Source organism: Squalius cephalus (assembly GCF_949319135.1).
Source record: "Squalius cephalus genome assembly, chromosome: 9".
NCBI lineage: Eukaryota > Metazoa > Chordata > Actinopteri > Cypriniformes > Leuciscidae > Squalius > Squalius cephalus.
The window spans coordinates 45,113,150-45,139,667 of NC_137130.1; the positions used below are offsets into that span (position 1 = coordinate 45,113,150).

The 26,518-nt window shown below is 39.8% G+C and overlaps 1 protein-coding gene, 1 long non-coding RNA gene and 1 pseudogene across 6 annotated transcripts in view; 2 read left to right on the forward strand and 1 right to left on the reverse strand.

Annotated features, from left to right (window-relative positions):
- Positions 1-3,942, reverse strand: part of ranbp2 (RAN binding protein 2) — a 73,260-nt gene extending 69,318 nt beyond the window's left edge. For all 4 annotated transcript variants that reach the window (XM_079882251.1, XM_079882250.1, XM_079882249.1 and 1 more), the window contains exons 1-3: positions 3,757-3,942; positions 2,186-2,253; positions 1,988-2,099 (exon numbers count right to left, since the gene is read on the reverse strand). In XM_079882251.1, the coding sequence (XP_079738377.1) occupies positions 1,988-2,099; positions 2,186-2,253; positions 3,757-3,828 (252 nt within the window). In that variant the 5' untranslated portion in view covers positions 3,829-3,942. The remainder of the gene's footprint in view (positions 1-1,987; positions 2,100-2,185; positions 2,254-3,756) is intronic.
- An 8,564-nt stretch (positions 3,943-12,506) lies between these two features.
- LOC307165012 (NLR family CARD domain-containing protein 3-like) lies at positions 12,507-25,532 on the forward strand (annotated as a pseudogene). Its single transcript, XR_013824082.1, has 5 exons — positions 12,507-12,617; positions 18,179-18,295; positions 22,935-23,045; positions 23,297-23,419; positions 23,646-25,532. The product of XR_013824082.1 is annotated as an NLR family CARD domain-containing protein 3-like (transcript).
- Positions 12,872-17,631, forward strand: LOC307165019. Its single transcript, XR_013822389.1, has 3 exons — positions 12,872-13,150; positions 13,453-14,349; positions 17,492-17,631. It is a non-coding gene; the product is annotated as an uncharacterized lncRNA (long non-coding RNA).
- Positions 25,533-26,518: the final 986 nt, after the last annotated feature.

A 26,518-nucleotide genomic window follows, 5' to 3' on the forward strand; every position in this document is an offset into this window, starting at 1 on the left:
ACAGGAAAAATCCCATTCTGAAAACAAATATGCAGCTGGGGTTTCAAATTGATTGTCATGATGTCAATATTTATTACATTCCCAAAATGTCAAATACTTGCGTCTTGAAATATAAGAAAAGTGCAAGTGTAACGTTAACGTTAAACATCTTAACGTTACACACACTATCTGAAGGGTGATCCTCGCTCCGATGCAGTAAATGCTCGATCAACGTCAGCATCGTGCAAACAAACAAGCGGATTTTGCCTCAGACGCGCGTCAATTTCGTTTCAAACTTTTGCTTTTTACGCACGTAAATTTTTCTCTGGACGCGCGAATGGATTCAAAATATACGCGGTAGACGCGAATTTGACGCGCTATTCGCATTTGGTGTGAACGCACAGTAACGTGGTGCTTTTTTAAATGTTTGATTGCGTTCGTTGTGTTGTACGACGCGAGGAAGCTTCAAAAGACTCTGAATTACAGCTTTGCAAACATTACATTTTGCTGTCTTGCTCTGCGGTGTTTCCAGTGTGAAGTATATCCACACAGCGGACGTTGTTGGCTAGCCGCAAACTGCGGAATAGATTTCCTGAGCGGGGGCGTGTCTCATAACTCTGTGTCTCACTGTGACTAGCCGGCGGGAATCACTTTTGGAGTCATTTCAGCAGACGTTAAAGCGAGCGCAGACATGACTCATGGATATCGGATATCTCCGCAGGTTGGATCGGGAAAATCCGATACGTGAATTACGCTGGTATCGGGTCCCGATACCGATACTGGATCGGATCGGCCCCATCCCTAATTATTTTATTTATTTTTTTGCCTATATGAGGACACGAATGTATGAACTTCATCTGCAGACTCTAGATCCGCTCTGAAAGCCACTCTGTGAGCATTTAACGCTTCATTTGAGAAAAACTATCGTCATGTCACAGAAACTCAAAGGTCTTCACGGCAACCCGTCAAAAAAAACGTTCGGTTTAACTTGACAGAAATATATTACTGTTGTACAGTAGAATTTAGATACGTCTCAGTGTAATAATAATACTAACACTAATACAAATGAAATCACCAAAACTTTATTTTTTAATAATAATAATCCCAATGTTTCTTCCATGTTTTAATCTGATCAGTAGAGCTCATTGTGCAGCACGCTGGCTGTTTGACAAAACATTTGTTTAATTTCATATGATTAAAAGAAATTAAATTAATGTTTTATGTCTTCTTTCCAGAAAAAAACAACACCGAATTTGTGTGAGAAACAAAAACATTTCATAGGATAAAAAAAAAAAAAAATTGTATAAGTTTTATAATAGTTTATAATAAGTTTCATGATTTCAATTAATTAGACATGCTTTTTGACTACTAAAAAGGTTACACTACGCATCCGTAACACGCCCGCTCCGCGACACTGTAGTTTCGGGGGTCTGCCAGTATATCTCAGTGTATTCCTGTGCGCATGTCAAAACATATGTCCCGATTTGAAGCTTGTGACGTATAAATGCGCACATCAACCCGATCACGTGTTCAGCGCTCCTGTAAACTACGTTCAGACTCATCCATCGGGATGAACACAGTCAGGCTGAAACACGTACGTGTGTGTGTGTGTGTGTGTGTGTGTGTGTGTGTGTGTGTGTGTGTGTATGTGTGTATGAGAGAACTGTGGAGTTGCCAGTTTTAGCTGGGATGAATACATTCAGAAATCCTGCTTTTTTAGTCATTAAGGGAAATCCTCTGGTCTCAGCTACAAATCTGACTAGTAAATGATAAAGAATGTTTTTTTCCCTCCTTTAGTATTTATTGCATATTGTATGTTCAGGGATGACAGATTGATAAGAGACATACAATTTATGACTGGATTTAACGTTTGATACTTCACGGTAAAAGAAGTATCAAACGTTGAGTAAAAGTGTCTCTCCTATTGGCTTAGTCCGATCAGCGCGGCTCTGGCGACGGAGACAGTGAAGACTATGCCGAAGTGTCAGAGTAAATGAAGGAACCGAACCTTGTAACATCCCACAGCTTTGTCCGTGTCCCCGTCCCGCTCGAACAGCTGCCCGAGGAACTTGTGCGCTTTAGGATCCTTCGGCTTTACAGTCAAATACTCCGAAGCATGCCTATGACCCAATGGTGTGAGAGAAACACATCACTTCACAGAGAAACCAGGCATTAGACAGAAGACAGAGCAAAGGAGTTAGTCTACCTTTTAGCAAGCTCATATTCTTTAGCCTCAAAGTATAGTTTGGCAAACAGAAACCCTTTCGCTGACTTCTGCAAGACACAAAACAGGTTAGTTAGTTAGTTAAACTTTATTGTCCTTAAAGGCAATTCTTTGTATAGACAGCAGTAGGAGCAGTAGTATACACATACACATATTAACAACACAACACATCAATCACCTTGAATTACAAAAAATAATTTAAAAACTTAATTGCCGCCGGTATGAAAGAATTTCTATATCTATTTGATTTACACAAGGGGAGTCTAAATCTCCGCCCTGAAGGAAGGAGTTGAAATTCAGCACACAATGGATGAGTAACATCAGAAAGCACTACCCGGCCCTTCCTAATTGTCCTGCACTCATAAATCTGTGAGATAGTCCTTAAATCGGTCCCCACTATCTTACTGCACATTGTCACAATGCTTGTCAGCTTCCTCCTGTTCTTTAGGTTACCATACCAGCAGGCGATGGAAAAACTTAAAATGGCTTCAATGAAGCATGTATAAAACATTTTCATAAAAGAAACATCCATGTTAAAAAGTCGAAGTTTCCTTAAAAAATACATACGCTGAAGAGCTTTTCCTCTAATTATATCGGTGTTTTCCTCAAATTGTAGTTTATCGTCAATTATAGTCCCTAAATATTTATATTGTTTGACTACTTCTACCTGCTGTCCCTTTATGATAGAAGGCAACACAGGTGCAGAGCTCTTCTTACGGAAGTCAATAAGCATCTCTTAGTTAGTGTCACAATTAAACAATATCTGTGTGATACTGTATGTAATCCTCAACACTGAGAGTAATTCACTGTGCAGAGGGAAACTCAATCACACTGAAACACTACAGGAGACGTGACTCTGTGTCTCTAACATTACTTCTGATGGTCTGCTCATCCACTGAAAACAGCGTAAAAGAGCAATGTTAGGATTTATGAATCAATATGAGAATAGATTTTAATCAATAAATCATTATTTTTCCCCCGCTCCAACAGGTACATCACCTGTAAGAGTTCAGAGACAGGCCATTACAACAACACAATCAATCAGTCCGTCAACATTCATCACTTCTCCATCTATATGAGACGCGCCCCTAAACTATATGAGTAATGATCTATAATCGCTGGTGTAGAACACAGGTCTACTAACACCAACTTATCAAGAAGTTTATTAAATTGACAAATTTTGTCATTTATAACCTCAAATGTTGAGTTCTGCTCAATTATAAGCGTTTAGAGTGAACAAGTAGACATCTAGAGTACATTTATTAACTTAGCAGACACTTTTATCCGAAGCTGAGGGGAAGATGATATGAAATGGCAAACACGTGCTAGTAATAAGTTTTCATACGGTCCAGAACACGGCGATCTAGAACAGGTAACGATAACGATAAGGATTTCATAGTTTAGTTGTAAAGATGCCCTTCAGCTAAAGCAGTGAAAGAGAGTTTAACTGAACATGTCAACATTAGCGCTGAACTTCCGTTGGTCAGTTTGAGTGACAGCGCGCGCGCTCGGCTCATCTCTGACACCTCCAGGCCTGGGCTCGCGCTTCTTACCGCTTTCTGAGAGGGAGAGGAGCTTTGAACTGCAGAAATATATCGCTCCACCTCCGCTTTATTCCTCTTCATGGCTGCTGTCACAAACTCTCCTTCTCCGTCGCTGTTTTAGCTGAGTATCATTTAAACACGGAGCAGCGTCTGTAACGATCAATGGCGGCTCAACAAACGATCACGTGATGATGCACTTCCTTTCCCGCTCTTCTTCTTCTTCTGTTTCTTGGCAGATGACTATTTTGTAGTATACCGCCACCAACTGTACAGGAGAGTGTAGTACCATGCACGTCATAGAGTCTAGGTTTCTATTAATTCAAAAGAAAGAAAAAAACCTAAAGGAGGCCAGTTATACTCTTTCCATTAAACCAGTATTATTAAGATAAATAACTAAAGCTTTAAGTCTCTCCCTTGTCATTCCCTTTTCTTCCAGAATGTCATGAATAGAGTTCTTCCATTTCCTGCCAGATTATTATATTATCACTATACTCTCACAAGTAAAAAGTACACGATTAACATCTTCTCTGTCTTGGCACACTATGCATAAACCATTACCCTTTCCTACTACATGTAAAGGTGAGTTTAGTCCTGTATGTCCGAGTCTGAGTCTGGTATAGCCGCTTCTTCTCCTCTGTCTAGACTCAGTGAAATAACCCTTTTCCCGGTCACGTTCCTCTGAGATTTATGGTGTCTGGCATTAAATTCTGCCTCCCATTCCCTTTGCCATTTTTGTACAATTACTGATTTGATTATGGATTTGGCTTCACCCTTACCCATTGGCACATTAATTCCTATATATTTGTTTTCCAACATCTTTTTTGCAATATTATCATTACCTTTAATGCCTATATGAGCTGGAACCCAACAAAACTGAACACTGATCCCAAGGTTCTTGAGCTGTACTACAAATATTTAATTTCAATAATCAAATCTTCCCTTGAAGAGTGACCTGTGTCTAGACTATGTAAAGCTGTCATGTCTTAATGTCTTAACCTCTTCAGTCCACCTAAGGGCTGTTATTAACCCAGCCATCCCAATAGAGTATACTGATAAAGAATTATTTAGTCTACACCCCTCTCTGATGGGGGACCATGGGGGAACCGCACCCAGTGAAGGACTCAGTTTAAATCCTTTAATTCTGTATTAAGTTCTGCTATACTGTAATGCTCCAGCCAAACCCTTTCTGTGTGATACTCCCAGCAATCATTAAGAACTGAAATTGCTGGATTATTGATACTTCCCATCAGCCTAACCCAGTATGTTAGAGACGACTCAATATATCTTAGACTAAGTGGATATTCTTCAGATTCCTCTAATAACGCACTTGTGGGGCTTGTTTTAATAGCTCCTAAAGCAATTCTTATAGCTTTGAATTTCCTTAAAGCAGTTTTACATGCTGAGCTATAAACTACACATCCATAGTCTATGGAAGATCTTATTAAGGCTGTATAAATGTACATCAGGGACTGTTTATCTGCTCCCCAACACTGTCCAGTGATCATCCTCATTAGATCTCAACATGCTCTATATGATGTCTCCATGTAAGCCTTTCATCCAACCACATCCCCAAATAGTTACATTTCTTCTCTCTTTCAATTGATTGATTATATAACAGAACTTTATAACTTTCTGGGATCTTCTTTCTGGTAAAAAACATAACCTTTGTTTAATAGAGAATTTAAATCCCCAGTCATTGTTCTAACACTTGTATGTCCCTTTGAATAGCTGTGGTTATGTATGCTATGTTGCGTCCCCTTTTCCATATGACAGCATCATCGGCACACAACAATCCTTCATTTCTTTCCCCAACTTTTTCAAATATGTCATTTGCCATAATATTAAATAATATGGGACTAATAACACTCCCTTGGGGAATTCCACTTTCAACCATAACCTCTTCACTTATTCCATTACCAACTCTGACTCTTATTGTACGTTCTTATAGAAAGTCTAGTATATAATTAATTATACATTCTCCCACTAATTTAATGAATAGACCCTCTCTCCACATAGTGTCATAAGCTTTTTCAATATCTAAAAGCACTGCCACCATGACCTCTTTCATAACTAGTGTCTTCTCTCTTTCATTGCTGAGCTTCACTAAGGCATCAGTAGTTGCTTTGCTTTTCCTAAACCCTGTTTGATATGGTTTAAATGGACATTTATATTCTAGAAAATAATTTAACCGTGCCACTACTATCTTTTCCATTAATTTACCTAAATGTGATGATAAAGCAATGGGTCAGTAATTCTCTGGATTGCTAGAATCCTTTCCTGGTTTGGGAAATGGAAGGATGGTTGCACTTTTCCAAACTCTTGGTCATTTCCCCTCTTGCCATATCTTATTGAATAATTCAAGAATTTTTCCTAAGAATTTATCAGGTAGATTTCTAATCATTACATAACATATATTAATATATTATCACATCCTGGCGAAGAGTATCCTGTATTACCTAAAGCCATTTTAAGTTCTGATAAACTAAATTCAGCGTCTAATATAGACATATGTCCCTCTCTGGGATTAACCTGTTAACTGTCACCCCCCTTTTTTTGAGTAGACATGAAAATGCACATTTCGAACTTAAATGGTTGTAAATAAAGAATGTTTTGGAATATAGACGTACAATTGGTCTTGATTTAAAGAAGACATTTGGCAGATTTTTGTGGAAGTGAAAGAAATTAAGAAAGTGAAACTGGAAAAAAGTTATAGAAGTTTGAGTTTATGGAAATGTACAATGTAAAAAAAAATTATTATTCATATTTTATATAAAATATATATTTTTAAAACCTGGGCGACTCTAAAGCCGGCCGCACACCGGACGCGCAGCTCAGCGCCGCGCAGCGCCACGTCTAGGACAACTGCCACCTGAAAATCCGTTAGCATCAGCAATTTTCTGATTTCTGTAAATAAATATAAAACTAAATGTATATTGCAGCACGGGGTTAAGTCCGTATATACATTAACTACGATTTGAGACACATAAATGTAAATTTAATATAAAACTATGTAAATGGCGCTGTGTGGCGCGGCAGGGTTTTGAACACGGTCCTGAGCCGTTGCTGGGCGCCGCGGACAGACGCCGCCGGTGTGTGTACTCTCATAGAGAATAATGTGTTCGAATTTAAAAGACGTGGCGCTGCGCTGCGCGGCGCTGAGCTGCGCGTCCGGTGTGCGGCCGGCTTAAAACTGCAAAAAAAAAAATCAAAGTCAAAAATCTGAACAAGTTGTGTTTCAAAATTTAGGTTAAAAAAAATGAGCTTTCAGTGAGATTTTGTTTGGGGTTAGTAACAAAGGCAGACTTTTTCACTAGGTGACAACCAGGCTCCATTACTGCCCATATAAGGGCGCCTCCATTCCCATATGTGGTTTGAGTGATCTGAACCATTATTTCCACAATTTTCATACAATTTATGAAGTAGACATTCTATTCAGAAGTAATATGGGAAGTTTGGCAGATTTTGATATGAATTCAACCTCTAATAAACACATAAAAATGTTCATTGCTATTTCAAAATAGAGGTCTGAACACGCCTTAGGAATATGAAAAATTTCTTGTTGCAAATTGATAAATTACGGCTCCTCTGTAATTTATTTTGAAAATATAGTCACTTACTGTTTTAAATATGTAATGGATTTGCGCCCACCGGTGGGACTTTATTTAGAATCTCTTCCTTTCTTTTCTTAAAACACTCATCCATATGACTACCTTTATGAATCTCTGCAAATATGTATCCAAGTAATTTGGCTTTCTCCATATCTGAAATTGCTTCATTTTGTCCTTCCTTTAGGACAGGAACATGTGGGGGTTTATATTTACCTATCATCTTTTTAACCATCATCCACATTTTATTTAGTGTAGTTTCTTTTCCAATTGTTGAACAAAATTGTCTCCAAGATTCTTTTTTTGCTTCCTTAATAACTTTTCTTGCCAAAGCCTTTTCTCTTTGATATTCCATAAGATTGTTCATTGTAAGTGTTGCGCGCAACCTTTTAAAAGCTCTATTTCTGTCCTTAACAGCTCCTGAACATTCCTCATTCCCCCATGGGACATTAGTGTTTCCCTTCTGACTCATATTGTTAGGAATACTCTGACTTGCTGCTGCAATGATAAACATACTTAACTTATGATTCATTTCATCAATACCCTGATCTGTTTCCTCGTGTATTTCATTTAATTCATCTATACACCATTCAGAAAATTTCTCCCAGTTTGCTTTCTTAAAACACCATCTATGATGGACATTAATTTCATCAATTTTAAAATCAATATCTACTTTACATAATATTGGAAAGTGATCACTTCCAATACTTGTGCCATGATCAACTTCCCATTCACACTTGCTGGCTATTTTCCTATCAATCAAAGCGAGGTCAATACATGATGTCTCATTCTTGTAAATATTTATCCTTGTACCATTACCATACTAGCATCCTATCATTTATCATTTCTTCTAATATTTCACCATTTAAATCTGTGTATTTACTTCCCCATAAACTATTATGAGCATTAAAATCCCCACACCAAATTTCTCTATGGCTTCTTTTATTAATGCTTCTCATTAAATCATTTGTTAATGCTTTACATGGGTTATAATAATTTATGACAGTTAGTTTTCCTTTGTCTCCATTATAGATTTCAGTAACTATATTTTCATGTTCAGTGTCTAAATGAGATCCATTCTTTGATAAATGAACCTCCTCCTCTGTCTTTTCCTCTGTCAACTCTTATATTATATATACTTTCAATATAAATTCTAAATGAGGTTTTAACCATGTCTCTTGGATACATATAATATCTGGTTTGTTTGTCAATTCTCGAACATATCTTTTAAATTCCTGTCCGTTCGCTATTCCACTGGAGAATGAAAAACACCATTAACACTTTAACCATTTTGAGACCCTCCATACTTCTGGTTTAGTACTTTATGAATATCGTCTGCCTTTGTTACTAACCCCAAAATATCATTAGCAGCTTCCACAACTGATTTGATTTGATCACTTTTCTGAACATGTAGCATAGTGACATTGACCACTGAACACATACAAGCAATAAACTCATTTTTCTTTATCAGCAGTGTCTCATCTGAAATTCTTGTCTTGCATTCACAGTAGTTTGGACTAGCTGTCCTGTAAGTCTGGTTCTGTTGGTTTATTTCCCCATAGGATTTCTATTACTCTCTGTGCTTGTGCATGGTCTATCTGCACTCCTTACTTCTGGTGGATAGATAGGAGATGGTTTCTCTTCATTATTATTTTTCACAATGCTTTTGATTGCCTCAGCATATGAAACATTATGTGCTATCTTATATTTTTGAACTTCCTTAGCTTCCTTTTGTTTCACACATCCACCGTATGCTGCACTGTGTTGGCCTCCACAATTGCAGCATTTTAGCCCCACATTGTCCATACTCATGCTCACTTCCACGTTTAGCACACCTATTTTTTTATAACATTTGAACTTTATAGTTGACTATTAGTAAAGGATTTGATTAGTTTTGCTGTGGTATCGAAAATGTCACTGGTAGGCCTATTTAAAATTTTGCAGCTTATATAATATACAATATTTCGTTGTGTAGCAAATTGACAGTGACTGTGCAGTATTTGAAAATCGATAATATTTTTCTAAATTACATTTATATCTGCATTTACGTCAAAACCTTGAGACTTTCAAACATCAAAATGACATTTATTAATATGTATTCGTGTCAAAATGAAATATAAACATCTTTTCCTATTCTATTTTGCCTGGAAACGCTTCCAACACGCTTGCGTGTCGCAGTGTGTCCCCGGCCTAAAGTAGTTCCAGGCAGGTCTCGACCGCATTACAGCTCCATATCACTTCGCGCAGTCAACTGTAATAACGGAAAATAGGATACAATTCATAACAAGAAAAAAAAAAAAAAGACAGACGATTTTGATTTTCCGGAAGTAAATTTTAATATTTATAGTGAACATGAAATTTTTAACAACTGGGCGACGGCAGTATTGGATAATAACCTATAGGCTAGTCCCAATAGAACATTGAACTGAATATACATAAATAGATAGTCCTGCTGCACGGGTTTTTACAGCCTACTATCAATAATAGAAAAATAAAATTAACGAATGAATTAAAACGAATGAATTAATAAATAAATTAAATAATATTGACGCACATGCTTCTCTGTCTCATATTATTGCATCCTCAACTCCGCTTCGCGTCGTGACCGGATTACCACCTCGGGTGTGCATTATTTTTCTAATAATTCAATGGCAGTTATTCCTTACACACACACACACACACACACACACACACACACACACACACACACACACACACACACATATATATATAATAAAAACACACTAGCAAAAAAAGTCTATCTCAAAAACATATTATAGATTAGGTTGTATATTGATATATTTAATAGTAACCTTTATTTTCTATAGCGTCTTTAACTGTACATCTCGCATCTCCAAACAACAAAAATACACCATATAAAATGTAGCTCCAGAAGGTTGAGAACCTCTGCGTTAAAGCACTGCTCTGAGACTCTGAGAATGCGATGTTAAACATACGGTATAAAAACGAAAGTAAAAGAGGACATGCCATTCCGAAGCTTTCGTTTGTGGTAAGTTCAAATGTATTCTTCATGTCATGTATAAAAATGAGCTGCTTTTTGGTGTTCCTTGAATGTGATTCAAACCCGGATCATTATATTTCGACAGCTTACAGCTCTGAACAAAATGACTGATTTGTAATCGTTATGACACGTTTTTATTTGCAGTGTTGAACGTACAGTTATGATAATGACCCAGTGAGTGTGACGAGAATTCGCTTTTAGTTCAAGTGTGATAAATTCGACACAGTATTAAAAGGACATTGCTGAATAATTCTGCACTTTTACTGCATCCAAATTACTACAATTTACAGCAGTTTATCACTTGTGTACGTGAGTGTTCCTCACAGTGTAGCGACCGCAGCGAAAGCTAAACTAACTCTGTGCTGTGTCCGTTCTGCAGTCAATCCTGCTGTTCTGCTGAACACAAAGGGATAGCTCAACAAAACATGAACATTCTGTCATCATTTACTCTCCCTCAAGTTGTTCCAAACTTGTATACATTTCTCTATTCTGCTGAACACAAAGGACGATATTTGGAAGAAGCAGAACTAGCCACCCATTGACTACCATAGTAGGAGGGGGGGGGGGGGGGGGGATGGGGGGGATACTATGGTAGTCAATGGGTTCTGCTTGGTTACAAATATACTTTTTTTCTTCTTCTTTTTTTTTGTGAACTATCCCTTTGACAGCATTTGCTGAATTGAGTTGAACTTGTATTGCACTGGAGCTTAGTTGTATTAGAAGTAGGCTACTACAAGGAACCACATGTACCGTAGTTATACAGTAGCTTTGAGCGGAGCACTATTGTTGATGAGTGCACTAGGCTCTTTTTTATTTAGTTCAATGTTCTGACTAAAACACTAAACAGTTGATTATATGATGTTAATTCAATCATAAAGGAATAGGAACTTTAAATCTCAATTATATTACAATATTATGGGTAAGGTATTTCTGCAATGTCCTGCAGTTATACTACAACAAATAATATGAGAATGATTTGAGATACTGTAGTGTACGACTGGTTAAACCGTTTTAACTGCAGCATCTTTATACAACATGAACTGCACATGTATTAGATACGTATGCTAAGATACTCATGAACGTCTGTCTACTGTTGTTGAGGACGCTGTTGTTGAGGACGCTGTTGTTGAGGACGCTGTGGACGCTGTTGTTGAGGACGCTGTTGTTGAGGACGCTGTTGTTGAGGACGCTGTGGACGCTGTTGTTGAGGACGCTGTTGTTGAGGACGCTGTGGACGCTGTTGTTGAGGACGCTGTTGTTGAGGACGCTGTTGTTGAGGACGCTGTTGTTGAGGACGCTGTTGTTGAGGACGCTGTGGACGCTGTTGTTGAGGACGCTGTTGTTGAGGACGCTGTTGTTGAGGACGCTGTTGTTGAGGACGCTGTGGACGCTGTTGTTGAGGACGCTGTTGTTGAGGACGCTGTGGACGCTGTTGTTGAGGACGCTGTTGTTGAGGACGCTGTGGACGCTGTTGTTGAGGACGCTGTTGTTGAGGACGCTGTGGACGCTGTTGTTGAGGACGCTGTTGTTGAGGACGCTGTGGACGCTGTTGTTGAGGACGCTGTTGTTGAGGACGCTGTTGTTGAGGACGCTGTTGTTGAGGACGCTGTGGACGCTGTTGTTGAGGACGCTGTTGTTGAGGACGCTGTTGTTGAGGACGCTGTGGACGCTGTTGTTGAGGACGCTGTTGTTGAGGACGCTGTTGTTGAGGACGCTGTGGACGCTGTTGTTGAGGACGCTGTTGTTGAGGACGCTGTGGACGCTGTTGTTGAGGACGCTGTTGTTGAGGACGCTGTGGACGCTGTTGTTGAGGACGCTGTTGTTGAGGACGCTGTGGACGCTGTTGTTGAGGACGCTGTTGTTGAGGACGCTGTGGACGCTGTTGTTGAGGACGCTGTTGTTGAGGACGCTGTTGTTGAGGACGCTGTTGTTGAGGACGCTGTGGACGCTGTTGTTGAGGACGCTGTTGTTGAGGACGCTGTTGTTGAGGACGCTGTTGTTGAGGACGCTGTGGACGCTGTTGTTGAGGACGCTGTTGTTGAGGACGCTGTTGTTGAGGACGCTGTTGTTGAGGACGCTGTTGTTGAGGACGCTGTGGACGCTGTTGTTGAGGACGCTGTTGTTGAGGACGCTGTTGTTGAGGACGCTGACTCTGAAATGAGTTCTCCACCGGCTGTGTCGAGCGGTGATCAGTCCGAGAAGCATCGGCCCTCGGCCCTCAGTGATGTGGCATCTGACCCCAGGTAACACACTGCTCATTTCTGCATTTAGCACATATTGTCACATTATAGCCCCTATATATGGATATTTTTATCCAGAGTAACTCACAGTGCATTCCTGAAGCCTGTGTGGTTGTTGAATGATTGGTGTCTCATGGTTTCCTGAACCTTCACTTTCATCGACCCTCATTGATGGAATGATCTTTCCAACCCTTCCCAAAGTGCCTTGGAATTTAAGAAGCACTGCTACTTCTGCGGAGTGATTTACTCCAACTCTGAGGAACTCTCTGCTCCTCTCCACGTGGCTTCACTACGGAGCAAATCACTCCGCAGAAGTAGCAGTGCTTCGCCTTCTGAGAATATAGTTCCCAGTGTGTGTACGGTTAGAAGATGGCTGTGTCTCATGTGACCTCGTTATTCGTACACTCTGTGGCTATACACATCACAACATGTAAATAGGAAAATGTTGGCATTATTTTGTCACTTATTGGGAGCAGTATGCTAGCTGTAGCCGTTTACCTCCAGTCTTTGTGCTAAGCTAGGCTAGCGGTGGGTGCGTCAGACAGAGTTACGGCACGCACAGAGATGAGAAGGGTGTGTGTGGACTTATCTAACTCTGGGGGATACGGGGAATAAGATAAAGTCCCAAAAGGTTGGCGTGTTCCTTTAAGACAACTGGCTGTGATTACTCACTGAGACAGCATTTTGACATAGCTTTGTTCATTTTGAAGTGTGTAAAAGCACAATAAGACACGAAAGAGAATTTAATTCGGTATTCGCACGCTGACTGATAGGCGCTTTCAGTGAGCATGAACTCGTCTTACACAGCTTGCAAGTATCAAATTGATTGTATAAACAGGCAAGACTTAAAAACACATGCGAATGATTGACTTTCGTGACAATGCAGTTCTGACCCGATCTCGCCAGTGACACTTCTGTCAACTGTCCGGAGCATATTTCACCGAATCCTTGGACTCGGACACATTTTTCAAGTCTCAAACACTCAAGTCTGGATCAAGTCAGAGTAAAAATCCGCAAAAAGTTGTACTCAAATCCGAGTCCAAGTTCAAGTACCCATATTATAGCATTAAAGTTATACTGTTTAAGAGATTAAGAGATTAACCCCTTCACCATCACCGCATCGACGACGGCCTCAGATCATAGTCATACATTGCACATTAAAACTCAATGAAAAGACTCAGTTGCAGTGACAGTAATTTCTTAATTTATGTTAGGAGTGGAAAATAATAAATCTGTAACTTATGATATTTTGAATGGAATAAAAACGCACATAATTATAGTCACGTCTGCTGTGGTTTATTTGTGTTCGCACATCTCCACTGAACAGCTTCCGTTAAGGCTTTTAGTCCAAAAGTGTGCATATTTGGAGAAATGTGGATTTATTCTCACGTTTGCAAAATATTTCATCATACAGTATACCGTTTTTGCGAACTGACCTAAAACAGGGTACAGAGCGATGTCTGTCTGTTCTTTTCCGGGTTTTGCGTTGCGTGGGTTTATGACACGCTGATTCCATCTGGAGCTGTCAATCATCTTACATGCATAATTCCTGCCTTCTGCATAACCACGTCCTGTGTAAACTTCCTCCATCGCAGCTCAGTGAAAAACAGAGCCAAAGAAACATTTCTACTCATCGACAATGAAGAGAATAAACACACGATTACGATAGTATGTTATGTGTGTGATTTTCATGCAATTTGGGGTATTTTTAATGGATGTTATAAATGCTTAGCAGGTTGTCACAGTGAGGATCTGTGACTAGAGACTCTTATTTTGGAAAAGACTCTTAGTATGACACTGAACTGAGAAAATGCATACATACAGACACTTTCACACAAACATCTTAACACACTATCTGTTTTGCGCATAGTTTTACACCAGTTAACGCAGATATATGTGATCCCACTTCTGACACCAACTGTAACAGAGACAGTTGGTGTCAGAAGTTTTTTGTACCGCTGAGGTGACGTGGACATTCTTGTTTTTATGCAATGCCACCAAAGACAAGGAATCAGCCTGATGAGAGCACAAGGCCGGATGTGGAACAGAGTGAAGTGGAGGAGGATCCAGATGAAGGAGTAAAGTCTACAATGGTTTCTGGGGCTGGAGCTGATACTGCTGTTACCGCTCTGGCGCAGATGTTTAAGTCCTTTATGGAATATCAAAAAGATCGAGACGATCGACAAGAAAGAGAGACAGTCCGACGAGAACAAAATTTTAAAGTGCTCAGTCACCATGTCACACAGATGCAACTTGACATGGAACGTATCAGTCATGGAGCAGTTTCCGACAAACCAGCACCAAGGGTGATAGACCGGGAGCCACGGCTTGCGAGACTGGAGGACTCCGATGATATTGAGCACTATTTGCTGACATTTGAGAGACTGGCAGAGGTGTACCAGTGGCCTAAAGAAGACTGGGCCATTCACCTTATACCGTTGCTAACTGGTAAGGCCAGAGCTGCGTTTGTTGCAATGGACCCTTCACATACACAAGACTATGATGTTGTTAAGACAGTAATACTGAAAAAGTATGAAATCAATGCTGAAACTTATAGACTGAGGTTCCGTAACCTAAATACCCCGGTCGACGAGTCGCCACAGGAGCTTTACATCAGACTGAAGGACCTTTTTTGCAAGTGGGTGCACTATTCCAGCAGCAATAAAGATGATATTATGGAGGCCCTTGTTCTGGAACAGTTCTTACGGGTTTTGTACCCAGACGTGAGGACTTGGGTCAAGGAGCGTGATCCAACGACTGCTGCTGAGGCTGCAAGACTAGCAGAGGCATATATCACAGCCCGTAAAGGAGCAGGAAATTTCCGCTATGCAGGAATCCTCCCTTCGGCCAGGGGTAAGTCTGAGGGGTTGGGGAGCTGTTCAAACTCTCAAGATAGAATCCTAAGACTCACACAAAGTAAAGCCACTACTCCGCATGTAACTTCACAAAGTGTAGTTAAGGAGGATGTTGTCTGTTATCATTGTGGACAGCCAGGCCATACTAGACCTCTTTGCCCCCTGAAGAAACCGAAAACGGCAAGCCTTTGTTATGTTCCTCATTCAGTTCAGTCATCCCCCATGAAATGCAACTCACAGCCAATTAGATCTGTCTTGTTAAATGGTAGACCAGTATTAGCCTTGGTAGATACTGGTTGTACATATACGCTAGTGCAGAGCAGATATGTGCCCAGACAAGACTGGAATGACACAGAAACAGTTACTGTTTGTTGTGTACATGGTGACAACACTCCATTGCCTACTGCAGAAGTGTATATTGAAGTCTTGAATCAGTCTTATCTGATGAAGGTTGGAATTGCTGAGACTCTTCCCTATCCCATCCTCCTTGGCACAGATATGCCAGTGTTGGCTGAATTACTACAGGACACAGAATGGTGTGGGGTAGTGACAAGGGCTCAGTCAAAGCAGGCAGTGCAGACAACACACAACCCAGACCTAGACGATCCCTTACAAACCTTGCCTTTTTGTTCAGCTGATATTGAGACTGAGTCAGGAACAACAGAAGACAACAGGTTGCAACAGCGTAAAGATTGGGTAACAGACTTGATGGACACCTCAGAACAGGCTAACGAGGATATTGCTGAACCTGAGTTATGTGAGTCAGACATTGTGATTCCGAATGGTCTAGCCCAGCTGCAGAGGGAAGACCCAACCCTAGCCACATGTTTTGATCAGGTTAAGAAGAAGAAAGACTCTGATGTATTACTTGAGGATGCTTTTGTGTTGAAACATGAACTCCTGTATAAGCAGACTAAAGAGGGAGATCTTCGACTTGTTGTACCTAATGCACAAAGAAGTGAGGTGTTACAGTTAGGTCATTCCATTCCATGGTCAGGTCATTTAGGGTTCGCAAAAACATGTTGGAGAATCTCTAAAAGATTTTATTGGCCCAGAATGTACACAGACATTAAAGAATACTGCCAAAAATGCCCTGAATGCCAACTCACTACTGGTCGGACTCCTGCTTATGCACCACTAATCCCTTTGCCTGTGATTGACGTACCTTTTGAGAGAATAGGAGTGGATGTTGTTGGACCAGTTGAGAGAAGTCAGGCAGGAAACCGGTTTATTCTAGTAATCTCAGATTATGCCACGAGATACCCTGAAGCATATCCCTTGAGAGATGTTACTGCTAAGCAGATAGCTTCAGCCTTGTTGAAATTCTTTTCGCAAGTAGGCATACCAAAAGAGGTTCTGACAGACCAGGGCACTAACTTTATGAGTCGCACACTACAACAAGTTTATCAGCTATTGGGCATTAAGAGAGTACGAACAACCCCATATCACCCTCAGACTGATGGTCTTGTTGAAAGATTCAATCAGACTCTAAAGAATATGTTAAAAAAGTTTGTTTCAGACTCTGGCAAAGACTGGGATAAATGGCTGCCGTACCTCCTTTTCGCCTACCGTGAAGTACCCCAGGCTTCTACAGGATTCTCTCCGTTTGAATTGCTATACGCCCACCAAGTAAGAGGTCCTCTAGATGTCCTGAAAGAGAGCTGGGAGGCGACAGACAATCCAAAGAGAACGAACATCCTCACTTACGTGATGAAAATGAGGGAGCTCGTAGAGTGAGTGTTTGGGAGTTATTGCTCTGTTTTTGGGCCGATTTACTGGTATAGCCAAATTTTGTGTGCAGATAACTTTAAACAGTTTATTTTATTTATTTTTGTTTGATTAGTTTTTTTTTTCTTTGGATTTTCACTGTAAATACCAGTTGCACCTATTGGATTAAACACTGAACTTTTGACCTCATCATCACGTCACTTCATTTTTTCGCCTCCATCTGCCGGTACATTCAGAGCAGTGGTGCTGCTGCTGTTGGGGCCTCTTTGTGGCACCCCTGTCTCTGTTACACAGGTGTAGCGATTAGCTGTGTAAAAAATGCTAAATTTAACATACTTCAACAACATTATATGACCAAAATCCATATTAGATTAGAAGTTAATACAAACACTCGACACACATAATGGCTGAATACAAACAAAGAATAATGATAGAAGAAAAAAGAAGATTAAGTCTCATACCAGCAGAGATGCTAACATTCGTGGAGAGAGAACATTTTAATCGAGAATGGGCAATTCTCCGCGCCAGACATTAGAGTGCAGGGGAGTTATAGGGGCCATAAATCATTTCATTAGCATTTTATTAGCCTTCTCACATTACATGGTCTTAGAAAATGTTCCATAAACTGCATAGTTTTAGACATATCATCCTCAGATTTGAGGTGAATCATGAGCACACTTGTGGCTTCACCGTAATTGTGGTTATAACTTGTTATAAATATATTATAAAATATATAATATTTTTATACATTTGAAAATTATATTCTCAGTATTTTTATTTTTGTTTTTTTATGTTTGAGCATATATATCTCCATATTAAAAACAGTTTAAGTAATTCTTCCCAAGTTTCAGCTATTTAAATATATGTTGATTATGTGTCTTTCCAGAATGACTTATGATGAGCAGAAACCTTTTTATTTGGGGGGGGGGGGGGGGGTGTAAGGGGGTCTAAAATTTCATTTAAATTTTTTGGTTGTATCAGCATGAGGCAGAAACAGAGATCAGAATCTCCCGAACCCAGCGTTGTGTCTGTGAAGAGTAACAGATCCATGATGCAACCCCATACATTCAGTGATGCTACAGTGACCTCTGACCCCAGGTAAGAACTAGCTATTTTAGCATTTGACACTTATCTAAATAACAGAGGTTTAGATGTGAAGAATAACAGTGTTCGCTTTAGTTGGGCTCTTGACCCTTGACTTTTTAACATCAGTTTTTTGTTTCTCTGGCTGCTTTAACTGTTTTTGCAATCCACATATGTTATGCTGATAACTATAACAATGAAACTATGACTATAATTGAGATCAGTGTTCGCTTTAGTTGGGCTCTTGACCCTTGACTTTTTAACATTAGTTTTTCTCCTGCTGCTGTGACAATGAGTTTATAAAACACATTTGTTATGGCAAGAAAAAGCCAAGATGAAGTTGATCAGGTGTTTTTGGCTGTTGTGACGATGCTGTAATCATCTTGGACTTTTCTGATTCACTGATCTCTCCCTATGTCTAATCTTTGATTTAATGGGTATTTTAATTTTATATTTATTGATTATAGTATCTCTGTGAATCTACAGCATGAGATCCAGCAATGCTTCAGCAGTGAGTTGTTTTGAAGGATATTACAATCATATAGGGCATAAAACATTTTGAACTCCTGCATGACTCAGACACACACAGACATCAACAATCAGCATATGAATCTCAACAATCGTGACAATCAAAAGTTTCATGTTGCAATGCACGGTGGATGCCAGCATTGTGCAAATCTCCCAGCATGCACCTCAGCATGAATAAATTATGCAGCTGAATGGTCTTTTTTTATTGCCACCATTGTTGAGATTCATGCGCTGATTTTTGATATCTTTGTGTCTAAATGACTCTATAGCTATTTTTTTTTTTTTTTTTTGTATGATGTGTTTTTAAAAATCCTTCATAATAACTGATTGCTGTTGGAACTCTTGCTGAAGCTTCACAGTGGTGGTAATGTAACACTTTTGATAAGGAATTAAACACTGGATGAGATCAGTGAATCAATAGACTATATGATGGTTATGATATCAATACTTATACTACAGGGCCGTTGAATGCTTGAATCTGATTGGTTGACGAACGTTCTAAGGTGTGCATTATTTTCAGGGAAACGCACAGCTAAAGTAGTTCCAGGCAGGTCTTGACCGCATTACAGTTCCATATCACTTCGCGTAGTTAACTGTAATAACGGAAAATAGGATACAATTCATAACAAGAAAAAGCATTTAGCCCCATGCGCTTGATCTGCAATTTTCAATGTCTAGCTTCACAATCAATAGAAACATGCAGTTTAATTTTAATAAATAAAGTATATAGTCCTATTTATATTATAATCAATAGAAAATTAAACTGAATATAGGCTAAATAAATGGATAGTCCTGCAGTACGGATTTTTATTGCAGATAATAACAAATAAATTATTATTGATAGGCCCACTTGTTAAAATGGCTTTGTGTTTCATTTATTTGGCTATAGTCTACTGTCATCTGTCAATGAAAAAAAAAAAAAGAATAAACAAATTAATTAAAATGAATTAAATTAATAAATAAATAATAATATTGACGCACATGCTTTTCTGTCTCATTATTGCAACATCTCTCTCTAATAACTGCATTAATAACTGCATAAAGCCGGGGACACACTTTAAGGCCGGTTATGAATGTAATTTGATACGTATGACTGATCATGCCCAAACGCGTGTTCAGCGCGTTCAGTCTGTGTTCAAAGTCGGTGTTTAAAATCTGCTGCAGTCGATGAAAACAGTCAGAGAATGTGTCAGCTAGTCGTGTGTCCCAGCATTAGTCTGCTATCAGTGGCTCAAACCTCCGTTACTAACTCTGTGTCAGCTAGTCGTGTGTCCCAGCATTAGTCTGTTATCAGTGGCTCAAACCTCCGTTACTAACTCTGTGTCAGCTAGTCGTGTGTCCCAGCATTAGTCTGCTATCAGTGGCTCAAACCTCCGTTACTAACTCTAAAATGACGTTTTGGAATTAGCAACGGAGGCATGGGATTAGATGCGTAAGAAATTAGACCTACATACAAGAGCGTTTTAATGACAAAAACTTTACAAACGTCTTGAAATACATAATCTGAACACTGTTTCGAGGTGTGGTAACTGTAGTATAAGCGGAATAATTGACTTCAGGCCGTTGAATTATTAGAAAAATAATGCACACCGAGGTGTAATGGCCACTCCGCTTCGCGTCGTGACCGCATTACCACCTCGGGTGTGCATTATTTTTCTAATAATTCATTAGTCGTCAATCGTCAATTGTCAATTGGCCTGTCGTTAATTATTCCTTACATAACACCATAACGGCGGTGTTGACGGAGGGAGGAGCCATGGAGGAATACTGATGAGGGCCGGCTCACACACCTGGGCCCGGTTCCCCAAAACGTTCTTATCGCTAAGTACTTCTTAACCTATTCCTTAACCTCTCTCTTAACCTTATGGCACGATTCCCGACACGTTCGTACGCTAAGTATATCTTCTGTAAGTCACACTTTCGTAAGGTTGGTCTGGACCACTCTTAGCTTTACCTTATCACTGTTGCAGGTCTATATGAAAATAATTCTGAAGTTTTAATACACACAGACAGTGTTCAGTTAGGCTAATTCAAGTGTTTTCATGCAAAGAATAAAATTGTCAATCACACTGATTGTTGTTAGAATTTTAATTATATTATTATTATTATATATTATATTATTAATTTAATAAAAGAGCGCTTTTAAAGGCCAGTGAAAGCATACTGTCAGTTAAGTTCTATTCGTATACGCTAATATTGTTTCTCATGGCCTCGTCCGGTATTTTAAACATTTACAGGGGTAAGTCTGTGATTTTAGTGCCGTCCGAATCCATAATATCAGTGTTTTTTCTCACCCAACCCGCGTAAAAATCCCTGGCCAAATTAGTTCCTACTGTTTTTTGACAAACAGGTCGTGTGGGAATTTAATTGCCGTCTGAATCCACATCTCTGAGTTTACAAGAAGAGATTCAAAATTCACTGTTTAAATCCTTTTTGATCACTGCCGAGCACCGTACGTAAGATGTACACTTTTATTACTGAAATGCTGGAAAGTATTTACAAGAACAATATTTCATCGCAGCTCCACCTCAGCGAACAAAAATGGGAAAGAGATGAAAGCACGTAAAATGTTTGAAATGGTTATTGTGGCAGCAATATATGATACAATTTAAAAATATGTAGGCTAGGCTATTATAGGCTATTATAGTTTGGATTATTTTTTATAATATCCAATAGTCCTAATAAATGTAATTTCAACTATTTCTGAAGTGCTTCTTTTATAAAGAACACCGCTTTCTAGCATAAAGCAGTGAAACAGCGCCTGCACGAGAGAATAATTGATTCTCGAGTCATCGATATCAACCAATTCAGCAGCATCGCCATGGACAGCACCGGGTAACGTCGCACATAAGAAGGAATATCTTAAGCAGCTTCCTAAGGTATGGTTCGGGGAACACTCCTAGAAATGGTATACCTTTAGTTAAGTTATACCTTACGAGTCTTCGTAGCGCGCTAAGAGACAACGTTATCGGGAAACCCGGCCCTGGTTAGGCACGCGCTTCTCGGGCTCCGTGACGATGTGGTCCTCAGTCGTTCTGGTGGGTGCGGGCTCATACATTGCAGCGGTCTCCGTCACGCTACCTGCGGTGGGCTCAGTTCGTCAATCCTCGCCATCCTGATGGTTCTGGCTAGGCACTGGATGGAGAGTGACGCACCCAGCACCCACTCCACATATGTTGTGAAGCTCCCTCGAGGAACCGCCCCAGATAACTGTGCACGTGTGGCAGCGTTGAGTCCGACATCCAGGAATCTGACTGGCAGTTGTCCGGGAAGGTGGTCTGATGTGCGAGATCCAGAAATGTTTCTAAATGTTCCTCGGGAGAGCATTCTCCCTGCTCAAGGCACATTAGTTGAACTGCAGGAAAGTCCATGGTGCAAGCAGAGGTGGAAAATGGAACAAAAACACTGAACACAAAAATAGGGAGGAAAGAAAAATATACAAACGCGTTCAAATTGTTTGGTCCGGTATTCTGCCACGGGTGGATGCTGGCAGACAGATGAGGAAGACGTATAATCCAATACAAAGGTTTATTTACTAGAGATCCAACAGACAGGCGAACAGAGAGCAACACACACTTAACATTGACGATACCGGACACTGAACTGAAACAGAACTGAACGTAAATACAGGTGTTAATGATGGTGACTGATGAGTGTACACCTAAATGTAATTAGTGTCCATGACAACCGATGAGTGACGAAGGCAGGTGAATAAAAAACATAACGAGTCCAAACTAATGTGAATGTGACACCCACGAAATGTATTTTAACTTAATAAACTGTAAGTTAAAAAACAGTAAGCAGTGACTGTTGTTGCTGATCTAGTGAAAATCTTTACTGTACTAAAATTAAATCATTTCAATTTTCAGTAATAATATGCTCACATTATTAGCACATTATAAATATTAGTGTATGGCTGTTGGTCAATTTAAGGCAGTCGATTTCTGCAAATGAAATGAGTTAACTCAAGTTTTCATTCAGTGCCTGGGATTTTTACAGTAACATACTGTAGATTGCAGTAAACAACTATAAAAGTAACTGTAAATTTTAACATTAATTTGCGAGACAATGTTTTACAGTGTATGTAAAATGCTGTTTTTGTCTATCTTCTTGGTATTTTAAGTAGGAAGAGACAGAGATCAGAATCTCCAGAACCCAGTGGTGTGTCTGTGAAGAGTAACAGATCCATGATGCAACCCCATACATTCAGAGATGCTACAGTGACCTCTGACCTCAGGTAAGAACTAGCTATTTTAGCATTTAGCAGACACTTTTATCCAAAGTAACTGACAGTACATTCCAGAAGCCTCCAGTTGGTGAGTGAGCGGCATCTCTGGTACCATCTCAGAGAGGCACAGTTTACTGAACATCAATGGAAACATCTTCCCATCTAATCTTCGAATTTTGTATTACATAACTACTAATGTCATTTATATTGAATATAGCTATACAAAAAGTATATGTAAAATGTTGTTTTGTTCTTCTCAGTATCAGTAGGAGGAATAGACAGAGATCAGATTCTCCAAAACCCAGTGGTGTGTCTGTGAAGAGTAACAGATCCATGATGCAACCCCATACATTCAGTGATGCGAGAATGACCTTTGAGCCTTTGTTAGTATAAACGTGTACTTGCTAATTTACTGTAGTGCAATGTCAGATGAATAATTATTTAAGAAATTCAATGAAATAACACCTAAATATACTCTAAAATATGCAACATATGCTCTGCACGGGGGGTGTCAAAATCATATCCAGTAACCAATTTATTTCTGATGGTCTCCAACAGTCATTGCAATCGCTGTATCCGTGCTCTTTTATTTTTAATTTTTCTTTTCAGCAGGAGGGAGATTCATGGGCTGATCAGATCTGTGCCGTCCTCTACATCCCACTATCAGACCCACATCAGTCAGGATAAAACTGAAGAAGGCCTGCAGACACACACACTGGAGACTGGAGACCTGCAGAGAGTCAAAGACCAGCACAAAACCAGCATGAAGAAAAAGTATGAGAGATTATTTGAGGGAATGAAACTACAGGGGAATGAAACCCTCCTGAACAGGATCTACACACAGCTCTACATCATAGAGGGAGAGAGAGAAGGAGTGAATGAAGAACATGAGGTTTTACAGATGGAGAAAACAGCCAGAACTCACAAGACACTCCAATCTACTGCAATGACATCTTTAAACCATTGCATGAACTTGAATGTGAGGAGGAAGACAAAATCAAGACTGTTCTTACTAAAGGCATCGCTGGAATCGGGAAAACCGTCTCTGTGCAGAAGTTCATTCTGGACTGGGCCGAGGGAAAAGCAAATCAGGATGTAGATTTCATGTTTGTGCTTCCATTTCGAGAGCTGAACTTGATCCAAAATCATCAGTACAGTCTTCATAGACTTCTTGTAGACTTTCATCCTGAACTTCAAGACCTGGACTCAAATATTTATGAGGAGTGTAAAGTTGTGTTCATCTTTGATGGTCTGGATGAAAGCAGAATCACACTGATGTTTTCAGACGCTCAGGAAGTTTCTGATGTGACTGAGACTTCATCAGTGGATGTGTTGATATCAAGCCTCGTCAAAGGAGATCTGCTTCCCTCGGCTCTCATCTGGATCACCTCCAGACCAGCAGCAGTCAATCAGATCTTCTCCAAATACATCCACCGTCTGACAGAGATTCAGGGATTCAATGAACGTCAGAAGGAGGAATATTTCAGGAAGAGAATCAGTGATGAGCATCAAGCCAGCAGAATCATCTCACACATCAGAAGAGAAAGAAGCCTCCACATCATGTGCCACATACCCGTCTTCTGCTGGATCTCCTCCACTGTGTTTCAGAAGCTCCTGGAAGAAGATCTGAGTGCAGAAATCCCTCAAACTCTGACTGAAATGTACATCCACTTCCTGCTGATTCAGATCAACATGAGGAATCAGAAGTATGAAGAGAGAGATCCAGAGAAACTCCTGCAGTCCAACAGAGAAGTGATTGTGAAACTTGCTGAAGTGGCTTTCAAACAGCTGATGAAGGGCAATGTGATGTTCTATGAGGAGGACCTGAGAGAGAGCGGCATAGACGTCACTGACGCCTCAGTGTATTCTGGGATTTGCACTGAGATCTTTAAGGAGGAATCTGTGATTCATCAGAGGAAAGTTTACAGCTTTGTTCATCTGAGTGTTCAAGAGTTTCTCGCTGCTTTCTATGCATTTTATCATTATGTAATCAAAAATGTTGACACATTGCAGTTCTGTGATGTGATGCATAATCTGCATAGAGATGCAGTAAATAAAGCCCTTGAGAGTGAGAATGGACACCTGGATCTGTTACTGCGGTTCCTGCTGGGTGTCTCACTGGAGTCCAATCAGAGACTCTTACAGGATCTACTGACTCACACAGAGAACAGCTCAGAGATCATCAAGAGAACCACACAGTACATTAAAGAGAAGATCAATGATGGACATGGACTCTCCACTGAAAGATCCATCAAACTGTTCCTCTGTCTGCTGGAAGTGAAAGATCACACTCTGTCCAGAGAGATTCAAGAGTTTGTGAAATCAGACAAACACTCAGAGAAGAAACTCTCTCCTGCTCACTGCTCATCAATCGCCTACATGCTTCAGATCTCAGAGGAGACGCTGGATGAGCTGGACCTCAAGAAATACAACACATCAGATGAGGGTAGAAGAAGACTGATACCAGCTGTGATCAACTGCAGAAAAGCACTGTGAGTTAATTACTTTTATTAAAGTTAAAAACTGTTTCTGCAGTGTGAAATTATCCTCTCTGAAAGGAAATTATAAGTTGTGTCATTTGCAAGATTTAAATTGACATTGAAATTTGCAGAGAAAATAGCCTGGTTAATAATTTATTAACTGAAAATGGTGCTTTGCTCCAGTTTAGCTGGCTGTAATCTCACTTCCAAGCATAGTGAAACTGTGTCATCAGCTCTAAAATCCTCAAACTCTGTCCTGAGAGAGCTGGATCTGAGTAACAATGACCTGCAGGATTCAGGAGTGAAGCTGCTCTCTGATGGACTGAAGAGTCCGACGTGTCATCTGGAGATACTGAGGTATATAATGCTGATATGTGTGTATATGTGATCTGACTGTGTATGTATGTCTGTAGATGATCTGACTTTGTGTCTGTAGGTTGTCGGGCTGTATGGTGACAGAAGAAGGCTGTGGTTTTGTGTCTTCAGCTCTGAGTTCAAACCCCTCACACCTGAGAGAGCTGGATCTGAGCTACAATCACCCAGGAGAATCAGTCCAGCTTCTCAACCACAAGTTGAAGGATCCAAACTACAAACTGCAGATACTCAAGTATGTGGGGCATTTTGTTTTACTCAAGATCACTAATAATGATAATCTGCTAATGCTTGGAGACAACACTTTCTCTTTAAAAAGCACCAGTTCTTATGGATTTAATCTGTTTCCGTTTTTCTGTCCCTTCATGTAATCTCAGACGGACTCGATGATGGTGAGATCAGATCTCTGTCTGGATCACACCGTCTGTAGTTAGACTCCTTGTTCAGACAAAAATGTCACTGCATTTTTACAATATGTGTAAAGAATGTTTGGAAATGTAAATTGATATTTCCTACTGATTACTACTAAAGCAAAATATATGAATAAACATCTTAAATCAAATGTTTTTTAACCATCTAAATTTGTGCCTAAAATAAGACTTTAGCATAGTACTAGATATATGCATCGTG